Source organism: Nelumbo lutea, chromosome 4 (genome assembly GCF_056320005.1).
Source record: "Nelumbo lutea isolate HS-2025 chromosome 4, American lotus-T2T, whole genome shotgun sequence".
NCBI classification, from domain to species: Eukaryota; Viridiplantae; Streptophyta; class Magnoliopsida; order Proteales; family Nelumbonaceae; genus Nelumbo; species Nelumbo lutea.
This window is the reverse complement of record NC_142687.1, coordinates 97,463,185-97,482,187: the sequence shown is the minus strand read 5'-3', so window position 1 is coordinate 97,482,187 and position 19,003 is coordinate 97,463,185. Positions and strand designations below refer to the sequence as shown.

General features: G+C 37.3%; 1 protein-coding gene across 4 annotated transcripts; it reads right to left on the bottom strand.

Annotated features, from left to right (window-relative positions):
• Window positions 1-1,171: 1,171 nt before the first annotated feature.
• On the bottom strand, window positions 1,172-13,660 carry LOC148862073 (proteasome assembly chaperone). Of its 4 annotated transcripts, none has more exons than XM_088986242.1 (7): window positions 13,472-13,609; window positions 12,997-13,129; window positions 12,329-12,507; window positions 3,451-3,519; window positions 3,297-3,372; window positions 3,154-3,218; window positions 1,172-1,723 (listed from the first exon to the last, which is right to left on the bottom strand). In XM_088986242.1, the coding sequence occupies exons 3-7, from the start codon at window positions 12,497-12,499 to the stop codon at window positions 1,634-1,636; spliced, it is 471 nt and encodes a 156-aa protein (XP_088842368.1). In that variant the 5' UTR covers window positions 12,500-12,507; window positions 12,997-13,129; window positions 13,472-13,609; the 3' UTR covers window positions 1,172-1,633. The 4 variants fall into 4 exon arrangements, with proteins under 4 accessions (XP_088842368.1, XP_088842369.1, XP_088842367.1 ...); XM_088986243.1 differs by having other exon boundaries at window positions 12,997-13,122; window positions 13,472-13,607; XM_088986241.1 differs by lacking the exon at window positions 12,997-13,129 and having other exon boundaries at window positions 13,472-13,660.
• Window positions 13,661-19,003: the final 5,343 nt, after the last annotated feature.

Below are 19,003 nucleotides of genomic sequence, written 5' to 3'. Positions count from 1 at the left end.
TAATATATTACTTTTAATAATTACAGTATTTTAATTAATTAATATTATTTATTAAAACTAATGTATTTCTTTATTAACAATATTTTTAATAATTGCAATATTAATAATTAACCATATTTTGCAATATTTTCAATAATTGCAATATTATGAATTATAGTATTTATTAAAAAATATTAACATTTTTTATTAATTCATTACTTAACAGTTTTAAAATTTTTAATTAATGTAATATTTGAAACTATAAGTAATATAATTAAATTTTAAATTGTAATTAAAAGTAATTATATTTAATTTATTTAAATATAATTTAAGCTATAAATAACAAAAAATTACATTTAATGGACAAAAATTAGCCAAGAAAATAACCAAAAATGGATTAACATGATTTCCAATATATATGATATATTACCAAAAATTTAAAAATATAACCATTAAAATTACTTTTTGAAAATATGTATTAATTGTCAATAAATCTTCAAGAAGTAAATGTAATTAGTTCATAGTGTATTTAAAATACATTTATTTTTTCGTATAAATTATAAATTATAAATTATATAATTTAAATATGATAATTTGCCTATGATGATATTAATTCAGTTTTACAATAAAAAATAGAAAAAATATGTTTACTATTATATATTTTTATTATTTCACTTTCACGCAACAAAGCCCGTACATCACACAGATCCCCGCTAGTATATTGCGTGAATGCCTCAAAAGCCAACGCTCAGTCTACACCAGATGCTTTGGGTAAAAATGGGGTGGAAAGGAGTTCATTGCACAGTGCAAATACATACTTATCCTTGTGAACATTCTTCTCTTTCCTCAATAAAAATTACTTTCTAGAGTGTGTGCGTGTGACGGCAGAATACTTTCCTCCTGTAATGTCATTTACTGGTCTGAATTTTCAAAAGCAATTATTTAGGTTCAGTTTGGAAGGAGTACAAATACAAATACGTAGATGTAGTGCAAACCTTATATTTTGTATGTATTTGTACTGTACATATTTGTATTTGTAGTCTTTAAATATTATTTGATTGAAACCTGTAGTGTTTATAGCAAAATAGTATCATGGCCTCGTGGGTTGGATTGGAATAGAGGCTTCCATGAAATCCAGGATTTTCTCCGCTGAGTCAAACCGGACCAATCAACTAACTGAAAATTTAACCAATTGCCATCAAAGATCAAACCAAATTAGTTTGTATAATATTTGGCGGTCAAATCATCTGTTCTGGTTCATCAGTTCTCGAGGGTTCTTTGAAGATTCTGGTTCAACAGAAGTTGCAGATCCAGCTTGGTCTAACCCGGACTAACTATCAAGTCTGATTTAAAACACTGCATTGCATTCAGATTGTCCTCCGCCAGTTCGCCCATCTAATGAAACAAGTGCTCAATTTGAGACTTCAGTGTTCAGAACCTCTCAGGTGAGGTCCGTAGAAATCCTATGGATTTAGAAACACAAGCATCCTGTTAAATGTGTTCCCTTAATAGTTAATTACGAGTTTTCTTCCCTGTGGTTTCCTATCTGGGGGCTGTCACCTACCTAATTTCAGTGCAAACAAACCATCTGCAAAATGCTGTTACAGCGATGCATTCACTATTCCTTTTCTGGCAAGGAAATACCTTTTACCATCTATGAATTACTAAGAACTGATCCTTGAGATCTTGATCTCGTATAACCCAGTTCTTTTAGCTTCTCCATTAGCTTTCTCTCTGCATCGGCCTGAGAGCCAAATTAATAGTATCAAAGTTCACATAAATGCACAAGGAATTCACGGTACCAAAATTTTCCAGAAAATTAGTTTTCATTTTGATAGTGTTGTATTGTATTATATTATGGAAATAGCACTAAACAGAACAGAATGGCAAAACAGGATTCACATAGCCCACACCATATGGTTGGGACAAGGTTTAGATGATGATATGATGATTCAAGTATTGTCTTATATTATCCAAAAAAAAAAAAAATAGAGGGACAGAGAGAGATTTAATTTTACTAGTCAAAAAGACTCAAAACCTTCTGACTTGCAGAAAACAGAAAAGTTGTCCAGAAACTAAAACAAATCATACAGTATATAGCTTAGAAACAAATGTATCCTTTTTTTTATCAATTAGAAACAAATGTATCTTAAATATTTCAATCATAAATTTTGTTAGAAAAAAACTTAATTTTGATTATAAGTGAATATAAATTAGATAAAGAAAAATTATAAGTTAGAAAATGTCATCTGAACCTAATGGTTGTATTTCTTTTGTATGTCTATCTAGAGGTATGCTATTCTATTTTCCACAGCTAAGGACCATTTTTTATGTATAAGTTGGATCTTTGGAGTGTCAAACCAGCAATATAACATATTTCCACTCGTTATTAATCCTATATTAAAGTGATCTAATTAATTCAAAGTCCTTGACCAAGAAAAAATTTCAAAATCTGCACTGATAAATATCCTATGATTTCTAAAATGTTATTCTAATTCCTAGATTTCCAATCTTTCCATAATGTCTCCATAGTTCGAATGCTCTGAAGAACTAAATTTACTGACACAGATTAATTCCACTTCCATGAGGACCAATGTTAACACCAAGATTCAAGTTTCTGAAAAGCAGAACAATGGTTTCCCATGGCCCTATCAGAAACATGCATTAACAATATAATCTTATACATAGATAAATAATTTTTTTTTCTTTTTGAAAATGAAATACAAAGAACAGACAGACATAAATAAACAAGATTTTCTCGAGTCTAAATGACCTTTGAACTAAAAAAAAAAAGACCTTAGAACAATGTGGCAGCATAGTTGGTAGCCCAAAAGGGCCTCACATGTTTTACTAAATACCCTTTATTGATGGAGTTTCAAACTTCCAATCCAAATTTCCTTGCCACATATCCAAAATAAACTTTTTGAGTTCTTTATTTTATAAGAAAAATGTATATCTGGAATCTGGATGATCAATATCACTTGGGATAAAGTGCAATATAAGGAGAGGTACATTACTATATTACTAACATGGATTAGGGAGTGAATTATGACCAATCCAGATGGTAAATTACCTAATGTACAGTTAGAGTTAGCAATATCACATTCACATGGAAGAACACACACACACACACTCAAAGCGAGCGAGCAAGCGAGAGAGAGAGAGAGAGAGTACCTCAAGCATGGGGCTGTTCTTGGGAATATTGCAGGCCAGGATTACATTGAGACCAGTCTTCAGTACTAAAGAATATTATGAAATTAGTTTGGTGGATAAGGAATACAGTCTGGAAACTATAATTATGTGTTTATAAAATTTACCTATTCGACGAGCAATGCTTGATCCTGTGTTATCAGAGGCCCCTCCAAGTATGGAAGCAACACTCACAGCATTGTTCTGTGATGCCCATCAGATAGAAGGTCAATAACAAAAACAGAATCAGCAACAAAATTGGTGATGAGACGGTCAACTTACAGGCCGAGTAGGTGCAGCAGCATATAGATGCCCCAATTTGGCAGAGTTGCACCCAATCCATGCATATATCTATACCTAACATTAAGTTTACACGGTGAATAGAATCACACATACATACACCTACCACCTCCTCAAAGAAAAAAAAAATCACACCACAGAGAAAGAATACTGAGAAAATATTAAAATACAAAAACTCTGGGCATAATAAAAATTTAAGAGGCATCTAAATCCTATTTATTTGAGGCAACATCAGAATTACTAATAGCTCAATTAATACAGAAAATGGCATGAGAAACGACTGCATCAAGTTTAGTTGATAATGGAGGCTGTAAACAAATTTAGCAGCGACTCCTGAAGCCTGAATGACCCTATAATCATCATAAATGAAGTAAAGAATATATTACCATTTTCTGAAAGTCTTTCTAATGGAAGCCCCAGTTAGTCATTGATGTATATATAGTTAATAGTTCTGCTGTCCAGTTGGCTTCAGAAGGTCAATTCCAGAAAAAGAAAAAACCAGGCAGAGAGACACCTCTACTCCTCCCCCTCGAACATCTCCTCCTGTCCATCATCTGACATCTGCCTCGTTCTACACCTCTCCCCCTTCTCCAACCGACACCTTTTTCAGGCTCTCTTCCCTCCTCAAACTCTTTAATTGCTCTTTAGCAAAAGCCTCACCACCCAAAAAGAATAAACCAAGACTTTTGCAAACTTCAGCGTTTCTCTCAACAATTTTCTCAAGAGCCAGACATCCTCCCTTTTCCACTTTTTCTTCTGATGACCTATAGTAACTTTCCCATCAACCTCGCTCCCGTCCCCACTCTTCTTCTTTTGAGACAAATTCACTACCTGATCATCCAAACTAAAGGAGTCCAGTGCCTCTACCCCACTCTTCTTCTCTTGTAGTTTTTTTTGTAGGACCTGCCCCAACCAAACCAAGATTCAACCTTGAAAATTTTTTGTGACATAAACGATATGTGTGTTGGTTGCAACACGAAGCTTCTTACGACCCGCCAAATCAAGAACAGTTACATTTTTCCTTTGCCTTCCTTCTGCGACCCAAATCAACAGCTAATTTGTCAATCACCACTTCCTCAAGAGAGGAATTAACAAAAGGATAAGACTCATTTGCCAAACAGATCCTAGCATCTCCTTCTCCATCTGTATCCTTTTCAAAAATACCTTCACGGTCTTTGTCATTTAGGTGATGTCTTCTACTTTCTCAAGATCATCATCCCCATCCCCAAGACCAAGCTCCACTGCAACCACCTTCACCTCTAGGCCACTCGACAACAATGACACTAAGCCCGACAAGAAATCTCAAGATGGTGAACTATCATCCATCTGGGAAACTATCGCAATTTCATTAATAGTGCAAATTACTTCACACAAATATGCCCTCCTTTCACTAGTGCAATTTCATTTGAAGGAAAAAACAAATACTTGCTTTGTGTAACAAGCATGAGATCACAAGTTCAAGTCTGAGAGTGCCCACAAAAAAATGCCAAAGGTTAGGTTCATATCCAGTCCACCCCTCTCAAGACCCCAGATAACTGGGACCAGCATTTGGTAATGGCTATAATATGTTTTGGGCCAATGTTCATGTATTCCAATTACCAAACCTCAGGCTTAGATGATGACATGCTAAGTCTGTTAGAAAGAGCAACTCCTGTCCCTTAATAGTTCAAGTACCCAACTCACCATCACCAATGTCTTAACAAATTTCTTATGCATGTTTGGTTCCTACTACCCTTTTGATAGATAGGTTCCTATTACCCTTACCCCATAAGAAAAATGAAAAAAAAAAAGATTGTTCTCCTTTTTTTTTGGTGATTGCTTAGCAGTTATTTGATATTTAGGGATGGCATCTCATAAGGACAGAACGCTAAAAGACCTCAACAAAGTGATTTTAATAGGTCAATAACTTTGCTTTCCAGAGCCATGGCCAACAAGGATCTTTTTCACTAAAAGGCTGGAAATATTATTTGAGAATGGAGATCCTATTCTAAGAGAAGGAATACCAAAATTCTTATCTAATTGACTAGCCAGTTTAACTTTGAGAATCTTAAGGACCTGGCCACACACACACAAACACATAGCCAGTTTAACTTTGAGAATCTTAAGGACCTAGCCACACACACAATACAGAGAAAGAGATAGAGGCTTCTAGTTAGGTGATTTAATAAGCTTCCCTAAATGACATCTTTAATGTTACAATTTACACGGGAATCCAAAAGGGACCAATCTGTTTGTCTTTTTGGCCTCTATCATGATTCATGGGGAAAATTTCAGTCCAAAGCACTTGCTTCTTGTCCATGATAAACCCTTCTTTTTGGGATAGTGTTAGAGTCAGCTGTACAAGGGTAGTACAGTCCTTTTATGTTTAGTTATATATGTACTGTTCAGCTGATGTGGCTCTCACTTAAGTGAGGTCACAATGGTAATCCTTGTATATCTTAGAAGAGTATAAATAAAAGTAGGGCCGACCAGAGGGATTTGATTTTTCTCTCTAGTTCGGCTGTGACTTTTTCTCCTTTTTCTTCTCTTTCTTCTTCTCCTTCTCTCTCTTTTCCTTCTCTTTCTTCTGATCTGAACATATACGAACATCTAATCTGAGTGTTATCATGGTATCAGAGCCACGATAATCAGTTCAGATCAGTTGTCTCCTTTTCTCTCTGTTCTGCGCATTCCTCTCTAGGGTTTTGCAGAATTCTCATTGATATTTAGAGAGTTTTCCAGAAAGAAAGAAAAGGACTGGTCGTTTTCTCCTTTTGGGGGTTTCCATGCCTCCAATGAATGCAATCGCTGTGGTTTTGTGTGGTTGGTAGAAAACCCTCTACTCACAATTCGAAGAGGGCTGGTTTTGTGATGGTGACAATGCAGACTTGGTACCCTCTACTCAACAGTACATGATCTTCGAACTAAGTTGTGGTATGTAGCAAGTTTCTTTTATATGTTGCAGAACTGAAAATATTATTCGTAGGTGTGCTGTGAGGGTTTCTAGTGCTGACAATAAATGGCAACAGTAGTGCTGTTGCTAAAAGTGGTGAACAGCTGTGAATATTGTTGCTGAAACAGTGGTGAATAGTTGTGAGTGTTGCTGCTGAAACCCGGTAGTAGGAACCCTAGTGGTGTTCAGTCATTCGTGTGGAGTGTGGTGATTTATTAGGGCAGTAGAGTAACAATTTAGTGGTACAACTTCCCACTGTTTTTTTGTGCAGTTATGGGAGACAGCAGTGAATACATGCAAGGAAACTATATTCTAGACAAGATAACACTACTGGGGTTTACAAACTGTACCAAGAGTACTTCAATCTACAACAAGGGAATCAAAGTCTTGAGGACTATTATGCCAGTATGAGAAATTTATGAAATGAGTTGAATGTTTATCATCCTCTTACACCTGATGTCAAAATTCAGCAACAACAAAGAAAGCAGTTGGATGTGACCAGATTTTTAGTAGGGCTGAAATCTGAGTATGAACCCGTAAGGGCACAGATATTAGGTGGATTTGCTCTTCCCTCTCTTGAGGAGGTGTTTGCTCGTCTTCGGAGGATTTCAGTTGGACCCACAGAGGCTTCCACTATGTCAGATAGGTCTGCATTTGCAGTTACGAGAGGGGGAGGTCGTGGTGGTAGAGGAGGTCAGCATGGTCGTGGTAGTGGTGGTGGACCCATGTATGGTCATTGTGGTGGTGGAATGTATAATCGTGGTGGTGGACGTGTTGGAGGACGAGACTCAGGGAGAGCCCGTGGTAGGGGACGTAATAATACTCAGAGAAGGTGTACTCATTGTGGTATGGAGGGGCATACTATCAACTTTTGCTACAATCTCCATGGCCCACTTTCAACCTGGGCGAATCATGCAGCTGAAAATCGTGGTAGCTCAAGACAAGAATCTCAAGTCACTGATCAGATCCCCACTACATCTACAGATGCTTCCAGAAAGGAGATGGTGAGTGTTTCACGGAATGAGTATGAGCGGTTCATTCAGGGTACATCTCAACAGAACACAGCTACCCTTGCACACACAGGTACGGCTTGTTTGGCATCCACATCTTCCCGTTGGATTATAGATTATGGAGCTTCCGATCATATGACTGGAACTCCAGGTGTGTTTTCATCCATTTCTCCATCCTCCACTTCCCAATCTGTTACTCTTGCCAATGGCTCTACATCAGCCATATGTGGTGTTGGTAATGTTGACACTGACTTATTATCCCTCTCCTCAGTTTTATATGTTCCCAAATTTCCCTTTAACCTAATGTCTGCTAGTAAATTGACTCAGTATCTTAATTGCTCAATAACTTTTTACCCTTCCTCTTGTGTGTTTCAGGATCTCAAGATGGGGATGAAGATTGGTGGAGGGCATGAAACTGGTGTGGATTGTATTATCTTGATGGAGGTGGTTCGGCAACAGATCTTCAATCATCTCTCTCCCCTCACCAGTGGCATTGCAGACTTGGTCATCCATCTCTTAGAGCTCTTCAGTTACTTGTTCCGTCGTTGCGTCGTCTTTCTAATTTAAATTGTGAGTCGTGTCAGTTTGGGAAACATCATTGTATCTCCTTTAGTCCTAGAGTTGATAGTCGTACATCGAGTCCTATTTCTTTAGTTCATTTGGACATCTGGGGTCCAAACAGAGTAGTGTTTTATAATGGTTACAAGTACTTTGTAATTTTTGTTGATGATTATTCAAGGATGACATGGTTTTACCTTATGAAAGAAAAGAGTGAATTGCTTTCTATCTTCCAGAAATTTTATGCTGAAATTCACAATCAATTTGGTGTGATAATGGCCGTGAATATTTTTCCACGCACTTTCAATAATATTTGGAATGACATGGAATTATCCATCAAACCTCATGTACCTAAACCCCTCAACAAAACGGGGTGGCTGAAAGAAAGAACCGTCACCTTTTGGAAACTACTTGATCCCTCTTACATCAGATGAATGTCCCCAAACCATTTTGGAGTGATGTTGTACTTACATCTTGCTTTCTTATTAACTGCATGCCCATGTCTATCCTTGAAGGTCAGTCCCCTTTCTCTGTTTTGTTTCCCGCGTTATCTCCTTTTCCCCTTACTCCTAGAGTTTTTGGATGCGTGTGTTTCATTCATAATCTTGGGTCTGGAATGGACAAGTTAGACAATAGATCCACTAAATGTGTCTTTCTTGGCTATTCTAGGACTCAAAAAGGGTATAAGTGTTATAACTCTCGTTCTCGATGTTCTTTTGTGTGTTCTAATGTTACATTTTTTTAGTCTGTTCCTTTCTTCTCCAAGTCGGATACTTATTCTCCTCTGTTGCCATTACCCCCTCTTCCAGTTCTTGTTGAGGATCCTGTTCCTCTTGTTCCGGTTGTGACCCAGTCTTCGCCTCCAGTTCAGTTACTTGAGAGAGGACCACCTATCTGGCAAGTGTATACACATCGTTAGGCATCGGCTCCTCCCCTAGCTTCGTCACCGTCGATAGATCCGACAGTTAATTTAGTGAAGTGGTGAAGAAGTTTGGAATGAAACAGTGTCAGGTTGACCATTCCGTATTCAGCTATGAATCAAATGCTAGGAAGATTCTCTTGGTGGTATATGTAGATGACATTGTTATCACAGGCAGTGACAAACCAGGAATTGACGAGTTGAAGACTTACTTGCATGATCACTTCCAGACAAAGGATCTTGGCAAATTAAGATACTTCCCAGGGATAGAGGTTGCAAGGTTCGAGAATGGTATTAATCTGTGCCAAAGGAAATATGTTCTTGATTTGCTAGAAGAAACAATGTTGTTGGGTGCCAGACCAGCTGAAACACCTATGGAACTGAATGTTAGATTGGGTAGTGATACAAGTGAGGAGTTTGAGGATCCGGGAAGGTACAGAAGGCTTGTGGGTAAGCTTAATTACCTAACCATCACTCCACCTGATATCTCATTTGTGGTCAGCTTAGCGAGTCAATTTATGCAGAATCCTAGAATCCCACACTGGGAGGCAGTCCTAAGGATTGTGGGGTATTTGAAGGGTGCTCCAAGTCATGGTTTGTTGTATAAGAGTGAAGGAAGTCTTGAGATAGAGGGATACACGGATGCTGATTGGGCCGGGTCCATATCTGATAGAAGGTCCACTACAGGGTATTGCACTTTTCTTGGTGGGAACTTAGTGACATGGAAGTGTAAGAAGCAAACAGTGGTAGCAAGAAGCAGTGCAAAGGCTGAATATAGGGCTATGGCTCACACGATATGCGAACTAGTGTGGTTGAAGCAACTACTAGAGGAGATGGGATACTCGATTGACACTCCTATGAAGCTATACTGTGATAACCAAGCTGCAGTTCATATCTCCTCTAATCCAGTGTTTCATAAAAGAACGAAGCACATAGAAGTGGATTGTCACTTTGTACGTGAGAAGGTGCTTAGTGGAGTGATAAGTACAGCATATGTGAACACAGGAAATCAATGGGCAGATCTATTTACCAAAGGGTTGAATCGGAGAAGAGTGGACTACATATGTAACAAGCTGGGACTATATGACATATTCTCACCAGCTTGAGGGTGAGTGTTAGAGTCGGTTGTACAAGGGTAGTACAGTCCTTTTATGTTTAGTTATATATGTACTGCTTAGCTGATGTGGCTCTCACTTAAGTGAGGGCACAATGGTAACCCTTGTATATCTTAGAAGAGTATAAATAAAAGAAGGGCCGACTAGAGGGATTTGATTTTTCTCTCTAGTTCGGCTGTGACTTTTTCTCCTTTTTCTTCTCTTTCTTCTTCTCCTTCTCTCTCCCATTTCCTTCTCTTTCTTCTGATCTGAACATATACAAACATCTAATCTAAGTGTTATTAAATAGTTTAATATTGAAAAAAGTAAAATGCGAACAACTTATATTTATTACAAGGTGGGTAAGATCTGAGGTGGACTGGGGAATTGAACATCTAGCCAATCCAGTGGGCCCCCTACCTAGTGGATGGTCTGAATCTGCTACATCATTCTTCTATTTGATAGAAATAGGGTAGGTCATGAAGAAGCACTCTACTTAACCTGATTGGAAAACCTTTATATTTAAAACAAAGCTCCAGCTAGCTAAGAAAAAAATAAAAAATAAATAAAAAGCAAAGCTCCAGCTAACCAACCAAAATGTTCTTAGATAGAAATAGGGAATTAATAGAAATGGTTGTCTGGTTGTCGATGAAAAACTTAATTTCACCCATGTAACACATGTATAATAATAACAGAAAGATGAGGATGAGATGACCACCAACAAAGACTGACTTAGAAAGGAACACTTAACTCTCATTACAAGCCAAAATACACCCTCTACACTGTATAACTGTACTAATAATGAAAGTATGAAACAGATCAATAGATATCCTTTAAGTCTTCGCTCTAAGACAAAGTACCTTTTGAAAATAATAGGAATCATCACTAAGAAAAGTAATTAAGTTTTTGGAACATTTCTAACAATGGGAACAAGGGTGAGGATGCCTTCTTCTACCTTAATGTTAGTTAATCTAGAGAGCATTTCCATGGAGATAATAATAAAGGTAAGGAGATATCAGAGCCCATGATCCCCCAGATTGGTTTCAGATCCCATTGCTTAATACCCCGGCTTGGTTTAAGGGCCAGAAAGAAGATCCATTAAAAGGCATTTTGAAAGAAATAAAGCAATAATTCTATACATCCACATTAAGCAGGAACGTAAATTGCCAAGAAAAAATTTTGATAAACTACATTCACAATTATCACAAGCTTTTTCAGCATCCAAGTACAAAGCTGTGCATCTTAGATGTTCTGTTATATTTTAAATAGTAAATAAATTTCATGACATTGATTACATTTAAATGATGCTTCTTTCTAGAGAAAAGATGGCTTAAGAAGTATAAATTATTTTACAGAGGACATCCTTCATCCTGTTACCTATAAATTTACTTATAATTATACAAGTAAAATTACATACAAAGGTTAATAATGTAAATTAACTAACTTCATAAGGTATGCCTTTTTGGGATCAAGTAACAATCAAAAGGTTTTTATTCTTTTTTTATAAGTAAAATTTTTTAATCAATCAAAAGGTTTTTATTCATTCCTATTAAGATCTTTCCTGAATGAAACAAAGCTTCTAGTCTTTGACAGGTAGAATCAAGAATTGTCCCAATAATACCTAAAACCAAACCTACCCCATAAGAGCACCAGGCTTGGAGCTTCCTAGAGGTCTCATTAGACAATATCATGGGTCCTGTTTATTTCTAATGGAAGACAGATAGATAATCAGGATTAGAAATCTCCAGGCAAACATATTTAAATAACCATGACTAGAAATACTTAGGTTCTCCATGCAGCCAAAGAAATCTATAGAATTTAGCTAAGCATGGTCCTCAGCTGGACTTTCATCCACCACATTGAGTTCCCCAGATTCAACCTTCATTTAAGTGACATACAACATCTCAACAAGTAGAGAAAACACATATTCTTTCAATGCAGTAATATGTTAGCCAGAACCATCAAAATAGAGCTTCAGAATGTTTATAATATCAATCTTGAGAATCAATGATGAAACAAGCACAAGCTTTTCCTCCCACCTAAATTCTGGCAGCCTAGTTTGTTCACCTTGATGAAAGAAGTCAAATCAAAAGGTTAAGAGAAAATAATTTAGGATATTACAACAAAAACTCTAATCAATTAAAGAGTGTTAGATAGATTAATCATTGTCAAAAAGAAGAAAATAAGGTTAAGCAAAGTACCCCAGATAATCCAAGAAAAAAAAAATCTAACAAATAAAGTAAAACGTAGTCTTTTAATTGTCGTTGGATGCACTGTCAATTATCTAGATTAGAATACAGAAACAGAATAACAGCTCAAAGTTGTACAGAGTACAGTACGCGCCCACCTGTTTCTCAAGCCGGATGATCTGAAAATGGAAGGTTACATCATTAAGATCTTCTGTAAAACATGTGATCTGTATTCCATCACCAGTACTAACTGCACTGGTTGATTCTTTTCCAGATAAGTCTTTGGCAACCGCAACATCAAAATGTCCTTTCAACTCCCCCGAAGCCATTACTCTCACTTGAAAATATGAAATGAATCTCTAATTTGTCAGAAGCTTCCTCTAACACAATCACCAAGCAAAACAAAACTAAAGTGGAAGTTTTAAGGAATGATGTATTGTTAGAGAATAAAACCTATTCAAGGACCTCACTTAACAGCTTAAGCTTTTAGGTTGAATGGTTCTCTGAGATGTATCATGTTAGCTTTCAGGATTTCTGGAACCTTAAGTTTCGCAGCAATACTGCTCAAAAACAATAGGGTTTGACATAAAAAAAAAAAAAAGCCATTGAAACCGAGACCGTATAGATTTCCTTTTTCCCATTCAATATTATGCTCCGAAATTAAAATATTTTTCCAGGCAAAATTCATCAGCAGCATGGTACATCACTCAACATGAAATCAACTAAGAACAAGAACCTAACGAAGGAAACCAATGAAGACAAATTTAACCAAAAAAAAAAAAAGAGGAAAAGGGGGAAGAAGAAAGAACAAAAGTAAACGACTTACCAAAATAAAAACGGAAAATTCAAAGCTGGGAAAACTAAGATTTTCAGGGACGTGTATTTTCTTAAATTAAAACAGCACCAAAAACTTTGAACTCCGAAGCTTTGGCAATGGCGGCCTCCCGAGTTCCTGCAGCCTAAAGCTCAAGATAGCAACTCAACTTACAAAGAAATGAATAAAAAAAATTAAAAAATCTTGAAAACTTATCAAGTTGATCATAGGCAGCTTCTAAAATTCCCAGGAAAAGTATGATTTACAAAAACAAAAGGATCAAAAAAAGAAAGAAAAACTTCTTATCTCTTTAACAACATGCTTCCTTGAATTTAACATTTATTTGAATTCAAAAACCTATAGATTTCAAATTTTGGTATGACAGTAGAAAAACAGAAACCTAAAAGCCCATTATGCAGATAAACCAGTAACAATAAAGAAATATAAACGAAGTATAATGGTACAGATATGTAAAAGATTTGAAGACCTGGGTTTAGGGTTCACAAATTAGTTCTCTGTAGGTCCGGTGATGCAGCTCAACGTCTGAATCTATAAATCTATAGTAATGTGCTGGTTGTTGTTTTTGCTGTGACACTGGTAGAAAGAGAGAGGGGCAGAGACTCAGAGAGAGGCTGTGGGCGGAGAGAGGGAAATATGGGTGCAACTGGATCGGGTCATAATCCGATCCGAAGTCGGAGCCTATATTCTCACATTCGGATAACCCCGTTTTGAATCTTCGTATTCAACTGAATAATGGGATACGATCAGAAATCGAATCAAATTCGAATCACTCCCATCTAATCCAAGAAAATTTTATTTATTTATTTATTTATTTATATAAATATAATATATATATATTATTTATTTATTTATAAATATATTATTTATGCTGCATTTTTATAAATTTGTTATATTATTTATTTTTATATAAAAAATATGTATATATAATTATAATAGTTGAAAAGATTTTTGTATTTTTTTTGTTTTTCTTTATTTGAATGAAATTAGATCGGATCAAATCCAAAGATCCGCCTGTCTCATTGGATTCAATTCAAGTACATGTTTATGAGATCTCAGATTGGATATACAATTAATAGTGCTGGATCGGATTTAGATATATCCTGATTTAAATCCAATCCATTTGCATCTCCTATAGGGAAGTAGGTATATCTTATGATCGGGTCGGGTCAATGCAATTTTGAACTAGGTTAGCAAAGGCTGAATGTACCCTACCCCTAGATTATAGTTGGTTTTTATAAAATATGGATTTAACCATCTGAGTTTGAACTGAACAGTCTAATCATCCAGGTCAATGCTGATTTGAAAATAGTGTAAAATAAAGATGATCCAACCTGAGTAGGTCTAAATTTTGTACAGATTGGTTTGGGTCATGCCACCTTCTACTTAGGGTTAGGGATTTTGCTCACCTTTTTCGGGTAAAATACAAAAACCTCCCTTAAAGTTGTGTTTTTAACAATCATAAAAACCTTCAAAACCTCTCTTGAATTTTTAAAAAGCTCGACAAAAACCTCCATCCAGTCATTGATACAGATGCAAAACGTTAAAATGGTGCATCAAATGTTTTTAAATATCCATTTTACCCTTTTTAAAATTAATTTATATATTTCTTGTCCATTTGCACAACTTAGTGCTGACCTTACTCAGCATAGCTTACTCCCCCTCACCACCTTCAATTCTGACCACTCTAAGGTCCTTGATTTGGTCCAGGGACAGCTTGGCCTTCACCAACTCCAAGTCCACATTCTCTGGCAGCTGGAACTACCTCTAGAACTTGCGAAGACGTACAATTTTAAGAGTTTTCTTTCACGAATTGCCAGAACTGCCTTCAGAACTTGCAAAGATGTGCAATTGTGATAGTTTTCTGTCACGAATGATCAGAACTACCTCCAAAACTTGTACAAAGTGGCTTAAATAACCAATCTCGACAAAGTTTGATTAACTTTCCTAGCAAACAACAGGTTCTGCCGAACACCGACTGCTGCCAATGAAAATGAATTCAGTGAACCTTGAATAGAAAAAGAGATGAGCCTCTAGTGACGATTAGCCGATGACTATTCTTTATGTTCTCTTTCACTGATGACCTTTGCGTTATTATCGTTAAAAATTTGAGTGTCCTTGTAAAAGCATTAACTCTATTTGTCCACAGAAACCAGAAATCAGAGCGAAACCCCGAAATATTCCAAAGATATTTTAGACAAATTCTAACATCAAATTCTCTTCTCCAACATGAGACACCCAATTCCTCGTTGTATAGTCATCCCTTTTTCTCTTATGTTGAGTGTCTTCTTCCTCTGCATTTTCAACCCCAAGGAGTTATCTGAATATACAGACGTTCCTCTACATCGGTTGAAGATTTTGCTCCAGATGTTCTTATCTCCCTAACAAATGGTTCATTTGTGGATTTTACCCAGCGGGCACAAATCAAGTATACTAATTTAATGGAAAAGACTATTGTGTGGATGGCTTACCTAGACAGACCACAGACCCGTCAATGGTCATCGATCCAAAGTTTCGCTGCATAGTGTTAGAATGCTCGAGTCAGGGGTATTTTGATCATTCTGGTGTATCTTATTGAAAGTGAAATGTCTATTGTATCTGAGTTTAAGTTATGTGTCCCATCTTCTATGAGGGACAAAATTGTCTTTCTTGTAACTCAAGTTTTTCATGAATAAAAGTCAAGTGGGTCGGCTAGGAGAGTGACTTTTGAATATCCTCTCTTCTATACTGGCTGAACACTCTTCTCATCTCCTTCTTCTTCTTTCTCTTTTCTTTCTTCTTCTCTACTTTGACCTAGAAATAACTAGGGTTTATTAACATGGTATCAGAGCATTAAGGTCTGGTGTTCACTTTCTTACTGCTATCGTCTTCCTGGGTTTGCCGCAAGCTTCACAATAGGTTTCATCATCCTACAGCTGATCTGATTGAAGACTCGATAAAGGGCTGAAAAGGAGTTGTCGTTTTGAGGGCCTGGAGGTGAGAATGCCTTTGGCCGGTGCTGTGGTGGTCATTGAAGTGGTATACTAGACCCTCTATTCAGTGTATGAAGAGGGTTGGACGTATACAGGTATGGACACTGCTGTCGTGTGTTCAGAAATGGACTGTGAATGCTGATTTTTTTGTGTGTGCTTCGAAAGTTAGTTGTTGTGGTGCTGGATGAAACTAATACACATATCAGTCATGTTTTTTTTTGTGTTTTTCTTGCTCACATGTGTGCTGAAAGAAGAGTGGTAGACTGCTGATGTCCACGACAGCAGAGGTGTGGTGTTGATTGTGTTGTAGTGGCTGACATATCTATGATTCTAAATGCTTAAAAGTGAACCCCTAGACCTTGTGCATAATCAGTTATGCAGTATGAAGAACAAGTGTTCAATGAAATGACTAAGTAATTTCAGTAGTGGTGTGTTGGCGGTAAATGGTCCTACAGTGTGCAGTCCAAGTGTTTGATGTGTTGACTGAATGGTTTCAGCTTTAGAGTGTAGTGTGTAATGTGCAGTTGAAGAAAGTGGGTTGGCGGTATTGTAAGTGAGATAAGTCTTGTGACAAGTGTGAGATTGTGGTGTATATTCAGAGGAGACATAATTGAGATGCTTCAACTGTAGTTGGGAATGACATCAAAACAGGCATCATGTTTTCTTCAGATTATCTAAGTGTTCAAATGACATCCATCAAATTGAATGGTGAGAACTATGTACAATGGGCAAAATCTATGGATGTGTTCTTGAAGGCCAAGAGGAAAGTAAAACATGTGAGGGAGGAGAAACCTTCCTCTGATTCTCCTGGGTTCAGTGATTGGGAACAAAATGATGCACAGATAATGACATGGCTTTGGAATAGCATGGAATCAAATATTAGTGTGAGCTTCATCTTCCTAGATACAGCCAAAGAGATCTAGGATCATGCTAAAAAGTTGTACTTTGGACAAGACAACACAACTAGGGTATATCAGTTATACCAAGAGTACTTCAATTTGAAACAAGGAAGTCAAAGCTTAGAAGAATATTATGCAAGTTTGAGAAGCATCCGCAATGAGCTAAATGTGTATCACCATCTAACATCAAATGTCCAGATCCAACAACAACAACGTGAACAACTTGATGTGACTAGGTTTCTTGTGGGCTTGAAGGCTGAGTATGAGCTTGTCAGAGCACAGATATTGGGGGGATCAGCTCTCCCCTCACTTGAAGAAGTTTTTGTCCGCATTAAGAGGACATCATTTGAGCCAGTGGAACATTCTTCCTTCTCTGATAGATTTGGTTTGGAAGTGACTAAAGGGAGTAGTCGTGGAAGTAGAAGTGGTGGTGGCAGCAGTGGCCCTCCAAGCAACCGTGGTGGACACATGTTTAACCGAGCCTGTAGCTGGACTAGAGGCCGTGAGTCAGGGGGAGGCCATGGAAAAGGAAGGGGTAATGCTTAGAGAAAATGTACACATTGTGGCTTAGAGGGGCACACAGTTAATTTCTTCTATGATTTGCGTGGTCCACCCAACACTTGGGCTAACCATGTTACATCTAAGAGTAGTAGCACAATTACTGAAAGCCAGTAAACTGCCCCAACCCCCTCCACACCCACTTGTATTTCCGGGCAAGAAATGGTGAGTCTACCATGGGCAATATATGAGCAGTTCCTTTAAACATCTCAGTAGAACACTGCTACACTTGCCCATTCAAGTATGACTTGTTTAGCTTCCAAAGCCTCACCCTGGATTATTGATTCTAGAGCATCGGACCATATGTCTGGGACTCCTGATGTTTTTTTTTTTGCTTTCTCGCACCTCCACATCTCAAACAGTTACACTTGCTAATGGTTCTACATCTCCTATCTGTGGTGTTGGTGATGTTGATTTCTCCTCATTGTCTTTAGCATCTGTTTTATATGTTCCTAAGTTCCCTTTTAACGTTATGTCTGTTAGTAGATTAACCAAGTCCCTTAATCTATCATTCTTCTTGTGTGTTTTAGGATCTCAAGACGGGGACGAAGATTGGTGGAGGGCATGAAGCCGGTGGTTTGTATTACCTTGATGGTGGTGGCCCTTCAATGGATTTTTAGTCATCTCTTACTCCTCTCTAATGGCACTGCAAACTTGGCCATCCCTCTCTCAAGGCTTTGAAGCTGCTAGTTCCTTTCTTGAGTTATCTTTCATCATTAGATTGTAAGTCCTGTTAGTTGGAAAACATCATCGAGTCTCATTTAGTCCAAGAATTGATGGTCGTCTCTCAAGTCCTTTTGTATTAGTTCATTCTGATGTAAGAGGTCCAGTTAAAGTGGTGTCATACAATGGGTTTAAGTATTTTGTAATCTTTGTTGATGACTTTTCAATAATAACATGGATCTATCTTATGAAAGATCGTAGTGAATTGTTTTCTATTTTTCAGAAATTTTATGCTGAAATACGTATTCAGTTTGGTGTTCATATGAAAATACTTCGCTCCAATAATGCCAAAGAATACATCTCCTCATCATTTCAGCAATACCTAGAACATCATGGATTAATTCATCAAACTTCTTGTGCCTACACCCCGCAACAAAACGGTGTAGCTGAATGGAAAAATAGATATCTTCTTGAAACTGCTCGGTCCTTAATGATCAATATGCATGCCCCAAAATACTTTTGGAGTGATGCTATTCTTGCATCCTGTTTTTTGATAAATCGGATGCCCATGTCAATCCTTAGAAGTCAATCCCCTTTCTCCGTGTTGTTCCCCACTTTGTCTCCCTTTCCTCTCACCCCAAGAGTCTTTGGCTGTGTTTGTTTTGTTCAGCACTTGGGGCCTGGAGTAGACAAGCTAGATGTTCGGGCTATGAAGTGTATTTTTCTTGGCTACTCAAGGACTTAGAAATGGTACAAGTGTTATAACCCTAAGTTTCATAAATCGCTTGTGTGCCCTGAAGTCACCTTCTTTGAATCATTTCCTTTTTTCTCCGATGTCGAGGTCTCTTCTTCTCCCTCTGTGGTTCCTCTTCCTGTTCCGGTTGTGGACCCCCTTCCCATAGCTCCCAC

Bases quoted from the DNA above. Each gene is read 5' to 3' on its own strand.
- LOC148862073 (XM_088986241.1), bottom strand. From the start codon at position 12,499: ATGGCTTCGGGGGAGTTGAAAGGACATTTTGATGTTGCGGTTGCCAAA. The intron at 3,520-12,328 runs GTGGGCGCGTAC...TGTTAGGTATAG, and splicing joins TCATCCGGCTTGAGAAACAG to ATATATGCATGGATTGGGTG. The intron at 1,724-3,153 runs GTACTCTCTCTC...TTTGGCTCTCAG, and splicing joins AGAACAGCCCCATGCTTGAG to GCCGATGCAGAGAGAAAGCT.